Below are 16,081 nucleotides of genomic sequence, written 5' to 3'. Positions count from 1 at the left end.
TCTCTGTATCTCTCTGTCTCTGTCTCTGTCTCTGTCTCTCTCTACGTCTCTTTCTCTCCTCTCTTTTTCTCCCTCCCTCAATTAACTAGTATTGATCAAAAGTGCCTCATTTTGAAAACTACATAGGTCAAAGCTAACATACTTTTCATTAACTCTAACTTCATGAATTTTCTTTTCCAATTTCAATGGTAGCTCTTCATGAAATCCACATTAACCTTTTCCCCTCTCTCTTCTTGCTCCATTTACACTAAATAATAATTTACATTTATGTAGCACTTAAAGTTTATTAAATATTTTGCTCACAATTCCATGTGCTAGTAAGGAAAAATATCATTTCTTACTTTTCATCTGTTCTGCAAAATTAGAAATTTACCATATACTTTTCTTTCCTGATTGTCCATCTACTAATTTAGCTCTTTGATATTATCTTAGACTAATGGACTCTTTCACAATTCCTGTAATCAAGAGGTGATAAGGTTGACCTCATTGAGAGAACAAAACTAGGATTTCAGAGCAGTCTAATTCCAGGTCAATCACTGAGTCAATTTAGTAAATGACTTCTCTGTGTCTTCTGAAAACTGGAAATAATGCTCATTAGAAATCTCAGAAGATATTCACTTCTTTCCAAACTTTAAGCTGTCTAAAAGCAAATGGACAACAGCTACAACAATGTTAGCTATGTGTTGAAGCTATTACTGTAAAATAGTAAAGAAAAAATAAATTTTTAGAACTAATCCTATTAGTAAAAATAAAGAGATATGAATGAAAGAAAAATGAAGGGATATCAGCTTTGAAAAAGGGATATCTAGCCTTGAAAAATAGAATGTTTGGAAGGGAAAGTGCATTAGAGATCATTTAGGTCAGCCTCCTTTTGTTAAACATGGGAATATCAGTACCAGATCTTAAACTATATTAAAGGCAGAAATTATCAAAACTATCTGGTACTGGCTAAGAAACAGAAGGGTAAATCAATGGAACAGAATAGACATGCAATATACAAGAGTAAATGATTATATTAACTTTGTGTTTGATAAATGTAAACATTTAAGCTTTTGGGATAAGAATTCATTATTTGGAAAAAAAAATTGTTGAGAAAACTGGAAAGCTGTCTGGCAAGAACTAGGTATAGACAAGTATCTTATACCTTTTACCAAGATAAGGTGAAAATAGATACATGACTTAAATGTACAAAAAGATATTGTAAGTAATTAGAAGAACATGGAACATATTACCTATCCGACTTATGGAAAGGAAAATTTAATAAACAAGAGATAGAGAGCATTGTGAGATATAATTTTATCACATTAAATTAAAAAGGGTCTGTTCAAATGAAGCCAATGTGGCCAAGATTAGAAGGAATGCAGACAATTGGGGGGAAAATTTATAGACAGTTTCTTGGATAATGGTCTCATATCTCAAATATGGAGAAAAAATTGTCAAATTTGTCAGAATATGAGTCATTCTCCAGATAAATGGTCAAAAGATATAAACAAGCAGATTTTTAAGAAAGTAAAACCATATATATAGTATGTATATATATATATATATGTGTGTGTGTGTGTGTATACATATATATATATATATACATATGAAAAAATTCTCTAAGCCTTTATTGATTAGAGATGCAAATTGAAACAATTTTGAGATATCATCTCACACCTATCAGATTGGCTGAAATGATAGCAGGGGGAAAAAACAAATGTTGGAGGAGATGTGGAAAAAATGGGACACTAATACACCGTTGGTGGAACTATGAACTGATCCAACCATTTTGGAGAGCAATATAGTATTAGGCCCAAAGAATTATAAAGCTATGTTTACCCTTTGACCCAGCAATACCACTATTAGGTCTATTTCCCAAGGTGATAAGGGGAAAAGGGAAAGAACCTATATGTTCTGAAATATTTATAGCAGCTTTTTTGTGGTGGCAAAGAACTGGAAATTGAGGGGATGCCCAAACAATTGGGGAATGGCTGAATAAGTTGTGGCATATGATTTTGTTGGAATCCTACTATGCTGTAGGAAATGATGAGCAGGTTGGTTTTAGGGAAAAAAAAAACATGGAAATATTTGCATGAAATAATGAAAAGTGAAACGAGCAGAACCAAAAGAATGTCGTATACAGTAACAACAACATTGTTAGAAGAATAACTTTGAATAAGTAAGTCATTTTTGAGTATTATAAATAATCAAATTAAATACAAAGGGCCTATAAAGGAAGATGCTCTCTGTACTTAGAAAAAGGTAAATAAAAGTATGCATAGTATGGTTTTTCATATATCTATATCTATGTCTGTCTGTATCTAGCTGTATATACATACACATACATATATACATACATACATATGTATGTGTGTGTGTGTATTCCCTTCACCAGGGGGCATAATAAGTAGTATCTAACTTGCAAATTGGGAAAAGCACCATGTTCAGCATCTTCCTTGACTTATCTAGCTATTTGCTTGTACTTGGTACAAAAAGAAACAGTTTTAAAGAGGAGATCCATTTTGGTGAGGAAGACCCAAGATGATTCTGCCTCAATATGATTTGCCTGCAATACCTTCCCAGTTAACAGAAAACAGAGGAGTAGAAATTCCTGCCACATACTAGAAGTCTCATTTTTTTTCTTCATTTTTTTCCAATAAGTGTTAGAAACAGAAGTTGAAACCATATTGTTCTAACTCCAGATCATCAGTTCTATCTGTTATATGATGCTAATGTCCAATTTTAATTCAATGTATTAGCCCTTAAGGGAATTTATACTTTGAAATTTTGCTCTCATTAGACAAAGTGTCTTTTCCCCACATTAAAGGAACTTTAGGCATCAGAAAAGGTTAGAGGGGATAGAGGGAAAAAAAGCATCCCTGGTACAATTCAATTCATACCCAATAGTAGTCATATAGAGGTCAAAGCAATATATTCATGCCAAAGCCACCCTTTAATAAGGAGGCCTCCAAATTTTTCAGCTGTCTTCATTTCTCACCAGCTATGCAGCTTGGTTTTGACTGTGGGCATATCATGCCTACTTATCTAATACTCTTCTCCTGCCCCTTTCCCAATTTTCAGCTTCCTTTTCTGTATCATCTTCCCACATTTGATTGTAAGCTTCTTAAGGGCAGGGGCTGTCTCTCTTTTTCTTATTTACATCTCTACCTCTTAGCAAAGTATTTGTCACATAGTAGGCATTTAATAAATGTTTATAGATTATGACTACGACTATATGGAAACAACTTGCTGCAGTTCACAAGACTGCTAGTTTTGGAGTCAGAGCACCTAGGTTTGGATCCTAACCCTGCTAGCACATATAAGTGCATATATACACATGTGTCCAAGGTTTATACAGACACACACACATATCTGTGCCTGCCATAAGTATATACTAATATACATATATTATATATAAATATATCTACATATGTGTGCTACAAGTATATATACTTATATACATACATGCATATATATACATATATATACATATATATGTATATATATATATGTACACACACATACACAAATATACAGATGTGTAATCATTTGAAAGTCATTTGATATCTTAGAATTTCAGTTCCTTATCTGAAAAAGAAGGGTTTTTGACTAGATGACCCTTTTACCTATAAATCTATGATACAATAATCTTAGCAGTAAAGGTTTGTTGACTTGACTAACATACATCTATAATACACAGCCAGTATAGTCTTGCCTCTAAAAACACATATTTCAATATATCTGGATATTTATACACATATGTGCATAATCAATGATGACCAGTTTTAAGTAAGTAATGTGTACATCAAAATACATTGTGTAGGTATGTGCTAATATAAGTATTATAGGCTTAAAACATCTAGTCATTCTGTAAAAAAAGAAAAAAAAACATTTCCCCTTTTAAAACATTTTTTTTTTACTTAGATACCTTTGAATTCAAAAGTCCTACAGTAATTTACAGCCCAAGTTTTTGCTACCATTTAAGGTTAGTAAATCTCCACCCATCTCTTAATTTCTCTTTTGAAATTCAAATCCCCATCCTATGTGGCCACCATGAGGAGTTTGAATATCAGTAAGTATAGTAGGGTTTCTGTTACTCCATCACAAACAGAGTAGTAAACCATGAGCCCGATTCTGTCTTCCCAGGGAAGACAGTTGGGCCAGTTTGGATTAAAATAGTCAATCCAAAAATATCTATTGGAAGCTGATAATTGTTTTGGGTGCTGTGGAGGACATAAGCAATCCATCCTCATTTTATCTAGGGCTGTGTTCATCAGTTATTAAATGAAGACAGAGACAGAATATTTATGAAATTTGGGGATGACATGAAACTGGGTAGGATAGTTAAAATTCCATTTGGGTGACAGAATTAGCTTCCCCCCAGCAAAAAAAAAAAAGATTCTGAGAAACTGGAATGTTATACTGAAACAAATATGATAGATAATGAATGTAAATGATTATCCTCAGGCTCAAATGCATAAATATAGAGTATGGGAATTATATGTGATAAAAGCCTATGCTTTTACATAATCTCAACATATATCAAAGGATAAAATGACAATCTCAAAACCTAATGTGATATTAAGTGAAAATAGTAGGAGTATTGCATCTAAAAGATGAACAAAGATAGTTATCTTTCCCCTTCACCCCTTGTCAGATTGTCTGGAACATAATATTCTTTTCTGGGTATTATATTTTTAATGAAGCATTGACAAGCCTCAATAAGGCTCCAACAGTGTTACCAAGATATTGACTTCTACCAGAATTGATGGCTTTTCACATTGTGGAGGAATTTGCTCTTTAGGTAAGGATGGTATTGTATGATGTCCAAAATCTCTTTTGCCTCTGAAGTTCTAAGATTATAAGTGTAGAATTATCTTTCTGCATTGTGAACACAAATGTCTTCCCTATAACGCAGCAGTGCTCTCAGAATGTTTTCTGAAAATATACCAAGGACCTGACATGCCTTCAAAGTGGATACTTTCTGTGTGGATGCAGATTGCTTCCCTTCAATACAGATGCATTAATAGATGATCTTTGAGGATTTTCACTGACAAAAACATTTGCCCTTTTGCAGTCAACCTTGCATTGAGTCTATTGACGACTTGATTTTGCATTGTATTAAAATATATGAGCACTAACAAACATATAATTTGATGTGTCCATGAAATAACTCACCAAAGACAGTCCTTGCAGGTACTGATTCTCTATTTAGCCAGAATGAGACTTGGGAGAGAATGACTGTCATGATGCAAGGGAGGTAGGTCTGAATGACAAAATAACCAATTTTTCTTTTCAAGTGGAAATGTGCCGTCATAACTGTATATTCACCTACATGGAAGTGAAAAAAAAAGTTTCATTAGAAAGTTGAAAAGAATAATATTGTCTAAATAGATTAAGCATTTGGAGAGATCTGAAGGTATCAGAGAAATTGCAATTTTAAAAATCCTAAATATAGCACATTTCAAATGTAAATATACCACTTTGTATCCCAATAATGCTTTAACTGAGAGAAATTTAACATTTACCAAGAATTTCTAAGAGGCCATACAATGGTACAATATTCTCAGCACTGTTTTCCTTCAGAAGCATGACTTGTGAAAGCATTGTGTATCAACAGACTCTCTTTGATGCTGGGGTTTATTGACCTCCCCAGATTTCTCACGCTCACTAGCACTAGACTCTGAGCACTATTTTATTGGCTCTAACTGTGCTTTTTTTAAAATCTAGAACCTTAAGCACTGACCTCCAGTCACAGTTCTGGTGTTGCACAACTGACTTTTTGACCCAATTCTTTCACTTTTAGCCCAAATACCAATTGTGGGATTCCCAATGTTCTGTCAGAACTAATTTAGTTCATTCAGTACTGTTGGGATCCTTATGGCAGGCTTCTTCTCTATTCCCTGGGTTTTAATTATTGCCAGATGTAAGCTAATTAACCCTCACAGCTGTCTTCTCATAGATTAGTGTGCCTCATAGCCAGAGCAACAGCTTTTTCACACTACAATAAAAGGCCAAAGGTAATTATCGAGAAATCAGGAACTGTACACTCAAAAAATATCCGAAAACAGTAGGAAAGAGATAAATGAAATGAGGGAGGAAGATTAACTTAATTTTTGGGCAAAGAATAAAATGAAATTTTGGGAAAAGACCTCATTACTATTTCAACAAATTGTATATTTCAGCCAACAAAAAACCCTTCTGATGTCTCATTATGATTCTTAGACAATTGCTCTTATACTCATATGTGTTTAACTTGCCTGTACTAGATTTAATTGTCTCTTTTCCAATTGTTTGGCCTAGGAGATCATATTGATTTAGTCTGGATCCATCTGGAGCAACCTGAACTGAATCGGATGCATTGTAAGTCCAAATATAGGTGACTTCTGAGGTTGTATATGCATCTGTAAAAGAAAAATTGGAGAAAATACTTTGTCAGCTTTTTGTAGAAAACATCTAAAGCTGGAAATTTCAGAGTAGGACCATGGACAAAATATTAAGCAAACTTGTATTTGCTATTGATGCTGTTTTAGAGCCAAACAATATTCTTAAAATTAAAACAACTTTAGTATAGGTTGCAGGAAAGAAACTAAGAACTCAAACATGACTGTACATTTTCTCCTCTTTCAAAATTCACATATAAGCTAGGTATAGTAAGTTTATCTAATGGCTCCACATGTAGATGTGAAGTCCCTTGAAAATCAGAAGACCTACAAAAAGTTAAGTAGCAAGAAAAAAAATGTGCCTAAACTTTGAAATAGAAAAGCCAGAAGTGAGAACTTCAGCAGCCTTTTAGCTTGAGAAGTTGGGGAGAGGGCGCTTCTTGTGGTGGTGGAAGGAGACTAGTGCAGGAAGAGAAGTGTCTCAGCAGGCCCCACTTCAGCACAACAGTGGGAGTTCCAGAGCCTCCGGAGGGTGGAGCCAGAAATCTTCAACACCAGGACCCCAGACATGCCTTCTCACAGCCAGGTGCAATGGCAGACATAAGATGTCAGCACAGAAAAAGACTGTACCACAGCACTAAGGGAAGAAGAGACTTCCAGCAACCAAACCACCCCTCCCCCACACCTCACAATATGAGAGGCCATAACACACAAAACCAATAACTATGCCCACAATTCCTAGAACAAGAAGGCTGGGACAGAGCCCCCTCCACCCCAGAAGGAGAAATCCACTTTAAAGCCAGGAAAAAGTTAATCAACATGAAGAAGAACTCTAGGAAACTGAGGACCATTGATTCTTTTTATGGAGACAATATACCAGTTCAGAAGAGGACAACATGGACTCTATAACCACATCTGAAACCTCAAAAGGGAATGTGAACTGGTCTGAAGCCAAAAAAGCATTCCTGGAAGAGCTCAAGGAGGATTTTAAAAATCAAATGAGGAGTAAAAGAAAAAAATAGAAAAAAATTCATCAATTAAAACAAAATTTTAAAGAGTAAAATTGGCGAAATGGCTAAGGAGATTCAGAATCTAGCCAGAGAAAATGATGCCCTGAAAAGTTAGATAAACCAAATGGAAAAGGAGGTGCAGAAGCAAACTGAAAACAACAATTCATTAAAAGTTAGAATTGAGCAAGTAGAATCTAATGATTCTATGAGGCATGGAGAGTCAGTCAAACAAAATCTAAAGAATGAAAAAATAGAAAAAATATGAAGTATCTAATTGGAAAAACAATTACCCTGGAAAATAGATCCAGGAGAGACAATCTAAGAATTATTGGTCTATTGGAATGCCATGATCAAAAAATCAGCCTGGACAGTATCTTCCAAGAAATTATTAAGGACAATTGCCCTTAGGTCCTCGAACCAGAGGGCAATAATAGTCATTGGAAGAATCCACCAATCATCCCCGAAAGAGATCCCAAATTGAAAATTCCAAGAAATATTATATATATATATATTTATATGTGTGTGTGTATCTTGAGGATAGTACAGTTATTATGACAATTGAAAGGGATATAGATAGACTGTGTGTGTCAGTATAAAATAACTGATGTAATGATAAAAAAACATACTTAAGGGACGTAAAGGGATGGGTCTGGGAGAAGAGGTAGTAGAAAATGGTAAATTACATCACAGGTAGAGGCACAAAAACATATTATAGTAGAGGTAAAGAAGGGAGAGAGAAGAGCTACATTTGCCCTTTACTGACATCAGATTTGGTTCAAGAAGGGAATAACATACACTGAGAAGTATAGAAATCAAACATGTCTTACTGGCAGTAGGAGGGATAAGGGGAAAGAAGGGGGTGGGTCAGAAGGGAAGGAAGATGTAGAAAGGGGAAAAGGGTAAGATAAGGGAGGGATATCAATAGAAATGGTAAACTGAGGAAGGGGGTGGGCAAAGGCAAAACTCTTGTGAGGAGTGGAAGGGAGAAGGGAGAAATAAAAGCATAAATGGGGAAAATAAGGTGGAGAAAAAGACACAGATAGTAACCATAACTGTGAATGTGAATGGGATGAACTCTCCCATAAAACAGAGGTGGATAGCCAAATGGACTAAAAGCCATAATCCTATAATCTGTTCTTTATACGAAACACATTTGGAAAAGGGGGATACACATAAGGTAAAGGTAAAAGGCTGAAGCAGAATATATTGTGCTTCAGCTAAAGTAAAAAAAAAAGCAGGTATTGCAATCCTAATCTCAGACAAAGCAAAGACAAAGGTAGGTCTAATTAAAAGATATAATAAAGGACACTATATCTGCCTAAAAGGCACCATAGATGATGAAGCAACATCAGTATTCAACATACATGAACCAAGTGGTATAGCTTGCAAATTCTTAGAGGAGAAGTTAAGGGAATTACAAGAAGAAATAGACAGCAAACAATACTTATGGGGGACCTCAACTTCCCCCTCTCTGAACGTGATAAATCTAACACAAAGTAAATAAGAAGTTAAGGAATTTTAGAAAAGGCAGATATGATACACCTTTGGAGAAAACTAAATGGGGATAAAAAGGAATATCCTTTTTCTCAGCAGTACATGGCACATACTCAAAAAGTGACTTTGTACTAGGGCATAAAAACCTCACAATCCAGTGCAGAAAGACAAATAGTCAATGCATCCTTTCCAGATCATGATGCAATAAAAATTATTTGTAATAAAAGACCATTGAGAGATAAGCTAAAAATTATTTGGAAACTAAATAATCTAATCTTAAAGAATGAGTGGACCAAAGAACAAATCATAGAAAAAATTAATAACTTCATTCAAGAGAATGACAATAATGAGACAACATACCAAATTTTATGGGATGCAGCAAAAGCTGTTCTGAGGGAAAGTTTTATATCTCTAAATTCTTACATGAATAACATAGATAAAAAGGAGATCAGTGAATTGGGCATGCAACTGAAAAACCTAGAAAAAGAACCAACTGAAAATCCCCAATTAAATACTGAATTAGAAATACTGAAAACCAAAAGCGAGATTAATAAAATTGAAGTCAAGAAAACTATTGAACTAATAAATAAAATTAAAAACTGGTTTTATGAAAAAACAATAAAATTGATAAAACTTTGGTCAATTTGATTTAAAAAAAAAAGGAAGAAGAAAACCAAATTATCAGTATCAAAAATGAAAAGGGTGAATACACCTCAGATGAAGAGGAAATTAAAACAATAATTAGGAATTATTTTGCCCAATTGTATGCCCATAAATTTGAAAACCTTAGAGAAATGGAGGAATATGAATATTTACAAAAATATAAACTGCCCACTTTAACGGAAGAGGAAGTAAAATACCTAAATAACCCCATCTCAGAAAAAGAAATTGAGCAAGCCATCAATGAATTTCCTAGGAAAAATCTCCAGGGCCAGATGGTTTTACATGTGAATTCTACCAAACATTTAAAGAACAATTATTTCCCATACTTTATAGACTATTTGGGAAAATAGCTGCAGAAGGAGTCCTACCAAATTCTTTTTATGACACAAATATGGTACTAATAGCCAAACCAGGAAGAGTCAAAACAGAGAAAGAAAACTATAGACAAATTGCTTTAATGAACATTGATAAAAAAAATTTTAAATAAAATATTAGCAAAAAGATTGCAGCAACTTATCATGGGAAAAATACATTATGATAATTAATAATCACATCAACAACAAAACCAGCAGAAACCATATGACTACCTCAATAGATGCAGAAAACATTTTTGACAAAATAACATCCACTCCTATAAAAAACTCTAGAAAGCATAGGAATAAATGGAGTCTTCCTTAAAATTACAAGCAGCATCTACATAAAACCATCAGCAAGCATTATATGTAATGGAGATAAGCTAGTTCCATTCCCAATAAGATCAGAGGTGAAACAAGGATATCCATTATCAACCTTATTATTCAATTTAGTACTAGAAATTTTAGCAGCAGTCATCAAAACTATTTGCTACTGGCAAAGAAACAGAGTGGTGGATCAGTAGAATAGGTTAGGTACACAAGGTGCAATAGTCAATGACTATAGTAATCTACTTTTTGACAAACCAAAGAATCCTGCTTCTGGGCTAAGAATTCACTATTTCACAGAAACTGATGGGAAAATTGGAAAATAGTAGCACAGAAACAAGGCACAGACCAATATCTTACACCGTATAACAAAATAAAGTCAAAATGTGTTCATGATTTAGGAATAAAGGCTGATAATATAAGCAATTTAGTAGAGCAAGGAATAGTTTACCTGTGAGATTTATGGGAAAGGGAAGAATTCAAGACCAAACAAGGGACAGAGAACATTACAAAATGCAAAATAGATAATTTTGATTATGTTAAATTGAAAAGTTTTTTTTTTTTGTATAAACAAAGCCAATGCAATAAAGATTAGGAGGGAAGCAGAAAATTAGGAGAAAATCTTTAAAACTAGTGTCTCTGATAAAGGCCTCATATCTAAAATACACAGTGAACTGAGCCAAATTTATAGGAATAAAAGTCATTCCCCAGTTGAGGAATGGTCAAGGCATATGAACAGGCAGTTTTCAGAGGAAGAAATTAAAGATATCTCTAGGCATATGAAAAAATGCTCTAAATCACTATTGGTCAGAGAAATGCAAATCAAAACAACTCTTAGGTACCATGTCTCTCCTGTCAGATTGGCTAACAAGACAAAACAGGAAAAGGATAAATGCTGGAGAGGATGTGGGAAAATTGGAACATTGTTACATTGTTGGTGGAGTTGTGAACAGATCCAGCCATTCTGGAGAGCAATTTGTAGCTATGCCCAAAGGGCTGTAAAATGTATATACCCTTTGACCCAGCAATACCACTTCTAGGGCCTTATCCTAAAGATATCACCCAATGGGGAAAGGGACCCATATGTACAAAAACATTTATAGCAGCTCTTTTTGTGGTAGCAAAGAACTGGAAATCAAGGGGATGCCTTTCAATTGGGGAATAGCTACACAAGTCGTGGTATATGAATGTAATAGAATATTTTTGTGCTATAAGAAATGAGGAAGATATGAACTTAATAATAACCTGGAAAAACCTACATGATATGATGCTGAGTGAGTGCAGCAGAACCTGGAGAACATTATACAGAACCACAGACACATTGATATTGTGATGACTAACTTTGACAGACCTGGATCTTCTCATCAATACAAGGTTCAAATACAGCCCCAAAGGTCTCATGATGCAAAGAGCTATCTACATCCAAATAAAGAACTATGGAGTATGAATGCAGATTGAAGGAAACTATCTGCTCTCTCTCTTTTTTTTTCTATATCTTTTTTTGGTTTTATTTCTTCTTTCTCATGACTCACTTCACTGATCACCATTCTTCTTTATGAATTGACTATAGTGTAAATATGCTTAATGCAAAAGTATATGTAGAACACATATTGGGTTCCATGCTGTCTTGGGGGGAGAGAGGAGGCAAGGGTGGGGAAGAAAATTGGGAACTCAAAAACCTGTGGAACTGATTATTGTAAACTAAAAATTAAAAAAATTGAATTTTAAAAAAAGCTTCACTGTCAGAAATTTTTGACAGTAGACAGATCACTATATACTCAGAATTGATAAGATCATTCCTAATGTATGTACATTTTTCAATATAGGATAATTTTGTACCAAATAAGTGCCTGTTCCAAATGGAATTATACAAATATATAAATCTGTCCATGGGAAAATACTAATGTAAAAGTTGAAATAAAATCATAATGCATCTTAGTTCAGATAGGACCTTAGAGACCAAGTAGTGAGTCAAACAATAAATATTTATTAATCACCTAATATAGTGCTCTGTGCTAAACTCTGGGGATACAAAGAAAAGCATGGCAGTCCCTGCCATCAAGGGGATCATAAACTGAAAGGGAATCATGACTATTTGTTGGGACTTGGAGGAGGGCATAAGTAAATCCTGCAGCTGGGGTGCAAAATGAGCTGAGGAAGTGAGAGTTTCAAAGTTGATATCATCTTGCAGAATTATGGGTTTCTGGAGATCATGAAATCTATGAAAGTGGCCAGGTGGGAAATGATGTGTCTATAAGTAGATTACAAAGCCCTTGATGCTAGGTACTATTTTCATTTTCTCTTTGTGTCAAGATGCTTGGCAAATTGTGGGTGCTTAATACATGTTTGTTAAATTGATTAAATCTAAGATAATAGAATTTAAAGCTGAAAAATCATTTGGATGTAACTTAGCATAACCCTTTCTATTTGAAAGATGAGGAAAATGAAACCTAAAGCATTTAAAAAAACTTGCACAAGAATACAGGTTTCCCTACTCTTTTTGGAATACTCTTTTCATTAGCTTCCTTTCTTGATACTTTCTTAACCTTCTGTATATCACATTACTAGACAGTAGATTTTCTTCTAATTACTTCTGATGTTATCTCCCATGGGAGTTAATAAACTGCTAGAGGCTTCTGTGGGAAGTTTTTCTTCTTGATCTTAATTGTTAGGGCTTTCTCCTTCCTCAATTTATGACATACATATGTATTTACATCTTTTATTCCTTCAGCAGACTCTAAGCTCCTTGAGAGGAGGGATTTGTTTTAAATTTGTCTTGCCTATCATTCTGTCTTACACACAGTAGACACTTAAGGAATGCTTCTTGGATTGCATCCACTGGAAAGCAGTGGATCAGCAAATTGCAATAAATCCACAAAGTGCTCAGTAAATACTTGCGATTGATGGATTGATAATAGAGACAGGGCTAAAGATATACTGGGGTAATTTGTGATATTGAGAGATGACTCTGAAAAAAAATGAGTACTCTTTGATTATGCATAGTTCCAATGAAGTAAAAGCTGTACATTTGCCTATGTACTTACAGCTGCCAAATTTCAAAGGACATGAATGAGCATCCATTGGAAAGTCTTCCAAGTGCATTGGACATTCAGCTTGCACTGTAAGCCTAAAAGTTAAAAGTCAAGTCTTTTGTTTAAGTCAATCATAAAAGCAAGATAAAGCAATTCCACCTAAATTAATCGAGTTCTCAACCATAGAGAAGATGAGATTATATTATTATCTCAAGGTAATTAGCAGGTAAACAAGTTCTTGATTGTTTCCTTTTCTGTGATATTTAAGAAGCGTTATCTCATCACTTACCAAAAACTTGAAGAGTTGACCAGATGACTCAAAATCAGGCAAGATGGAAAAATACATTTAAATTGACATAAAGATAACATAATTTCAGGTTGCTTAAAATAGCAATTTTCTTTTCTGGTGTGCATGTACGTATGTGTGTGTTTGTGTTGGGGTAGGGGTTACCCATTGTAATGCTACAATTTATCTGTTTAAAAGCACAAAGAAATGGTGATTTTGCTAACAACTGTTTTTTCTCATATAATTCCAAATAATTTTAAAAGAAAAGTAAATATATATATATATATATATATATGTAATTTCAAGTTACTAATGTTTATTAAACAAAAACGTAAAAAAAAAGAAACACATGGCCAGATTCCCTCTAAAATATGTAACTTTAAAATATTGGAATTAAATATAAAAATAAACAGAAATCTAAGTAGATACACAGATTTTAAACTAGATTTTGTGTATTTAATGTAAGGTGTAATATCAACTATTGGGCTGAGTGAATCTGAACAGAGCAAAGAAATATGGCATTTTTATTAATTGGAAAATTATTCAAATTTTTATTTCATGCTTTCTACTCAGGATGGATGGAAACTAGTCCTAAATGAAAATGACAATGGAAGATCTATCTCATAGATTCAGGAAATTGATTAGAAGTCATGTAGTCCAACCTCCTCATTTTACATATGAAAAAACAGAGCTTTTAGAAAAGTAAGATCCCACAGCTATTGACAGAGCTAATATAAAAACCCATTTCTTTTGATTCAAAGTCAAGTATAACTTTTGAGCTTGCTATGACTTCTCTCATCTTTGGCATTAAGATTCTACTTAAGTCCAATATTTTAATTAATATACTCCTAAAATATGATATTCCCAACATTCTGAAAAGTTATTTTCCTCCATTTAATTTAAACACTAAATTTAAGTCTCATTTTTTATCTTGAACTAAATCTGATCAAAATGCAGCATCAACAGAAGCTCTTACCCTTCCATCAGGTCCTAGAAACAAGAAGCAAGATAAAACAGTCATGGTGAATAACTACCTCATCACTCTTATTCATTAGTAAGTGGGTATGATTAATCTTAAAGAATTTAGTTATCACAGGCAGAAGTAAACAAAGGGACACATTTGTGCTTCTGGGATTTATTTTTTCCATAACTGAAATCTTTTTTGAATACAATCTGAAGCATATCAAGAGAGATGTATTTATCTCTGTTACTTTGTACATTCACAACTTAATATGCCTAGCTACTCTTATCAAAAAATAAAATTTCCTCCTAGCTAGTAATATTTCCAAGAATAAACCAAATCGCATAAACTTGATTCTTTGATTTGCCATCAGTTTTCTAAGGTTGACTTTGATTTCACAGAAGTTAGCTAAAAAGAATACTTGCAGGAAAAAAAAATCTATGGAAAAGGGAACAGATTTTTGGGGGGACAGAGGGTGGCAGTTTTATAACATTTACCTCTGCTGCTGATTTATTTGCATATGAAAATTGTAGAACCAATTTGTTCCTAAATTATATTTTACAAAATGCCCACTGAATTATATGAATGTGTGATTTTAATCTGCATTTACTCATAAGACGATCTACCCTTTGATTTTGAGAGATTCTAATCAACTAGCATTTATTGGTCTGAGAAGCAAAATAAAGAACTCTACAAAGGTTTATAAGTGTTATGAGAGAGGGAGTTCTCCAAGGAAAGTTCTCTATAGTAATGAAATCCTTTCCCATATCTTTTCTGCCCCCCTAAAAAAATAACAAAAAAACCCTGATTCTAAGGAAAGATGAATACATCCATAAGTTTGAAGTTACAGGGTGTATTTCTATTTATTTTAATGGAGAAAATGCATTAAAGATATATTACGTATACTTCAAATCAGAAATCTATTTTATTTTTATATTGATTAAAACTTAAATTCACAAGTTAATAGGACTCAAAATGTGAAAACATTTAGTAGCATGCATAAAAGACTTTAAAGTAATGTCAAAATTGTTATTAACAAATACAGAGCTTGGAAAATCACAGTGATAATAATAGTATAACCATTATCTAAATTCCTATTTACTTACCTTCCACTTCTTTTCTTCACTTCTACGATGGGTTCCATTATTATTTTTAGTCCTATTTATCCCTCATACTGCATATTCTAGCTTCTTAGCAACTACATATCAAAATGTCCTGACCATTAGAATCACACAACATGAATGACAATAAAAAAGTTCAAAAGCACAAATAACTGAGAGACTATAATGATTGATAATCTGGTCCATTTCTGAGCAAATAAACACAACACAGAGAAACAGGAGGGAAAATCTACCTCATTGTGTATAACAAAGTGCCATCATCCTGGATGCGTAGAAGCTTGTTTGGCATTGTCATGTTATGAGCCACAGACTTCTTTCCATTGTGAAAGAAAGTGTCAGGAGTCCAGATTTTGCTGGCCATTAGATTATTCAGTCGAAGGATGTTCATAGGACCTTTAAATTTCAACCTTTCATCTTTCCATTTTTGACGGAAGAAAACATCTATTGTGTATTCCTGTAAAGGGGAAAA

General features: G+C 33.7%; 1 protein-coding gene across 1 annotated transcript in view; it reads right to left on the bottom strand.

Moving 5' to 3' along the window:
* Positions 1 to 16,081, bottom strand: part of GABRA2 (gamma-aminobutyric acid type A receptor subunit alpha2) — a 143,014-nt gene that overhangs the window by 32,510 nt on the left and 94,423 nt on the right. Inside the window, exons 5-8 of the mRNA XM_036763697.1 lie at positions 15,846 to 16,066; positions 13,257 to 13,339; positions 6,243 to 6,386; positions 5,161 to 5,313 (exon numbers count right to left, since the gene is read on the bottom strand). Of these exons, the coding sequence (XP_036619592.1) occupies positions 5,161 to 5,313; positions 6,243 to 6,386; positions 13,257 to 13,339; positions 15,846 to 16,066 (601 nt within the window). The remainder of the gene's footprint in view (positions 1 to 5,160; positions 5,314 to 6,242; positions 6,387 to 13,256; positions 13,340 to 15,845; positions 16,067 to 16,081) is intronic.

Source organism: Trichosurus vulpecula, chromosome 6 (genome assembly GCF_011100635.1).
Source record: "Trichosurus vulpecula isolate mTriVul1 chromosome 6, mTriVul1.pri, whole genome shotgun sequence".
NCBI classification, from domain to species: domain Eukaryota; kingdom Metazoa; phylum Chordata; class Mammalia; order Diprotodontia; family Phalangeridae; genus Trichosurus; species Trichosurus vulpecula.
The sequence above is the reverse complement of the archived record's forward strand: the minus strand, read 5'-3'. Positions and strand labels throughout refer to the sequence as shown.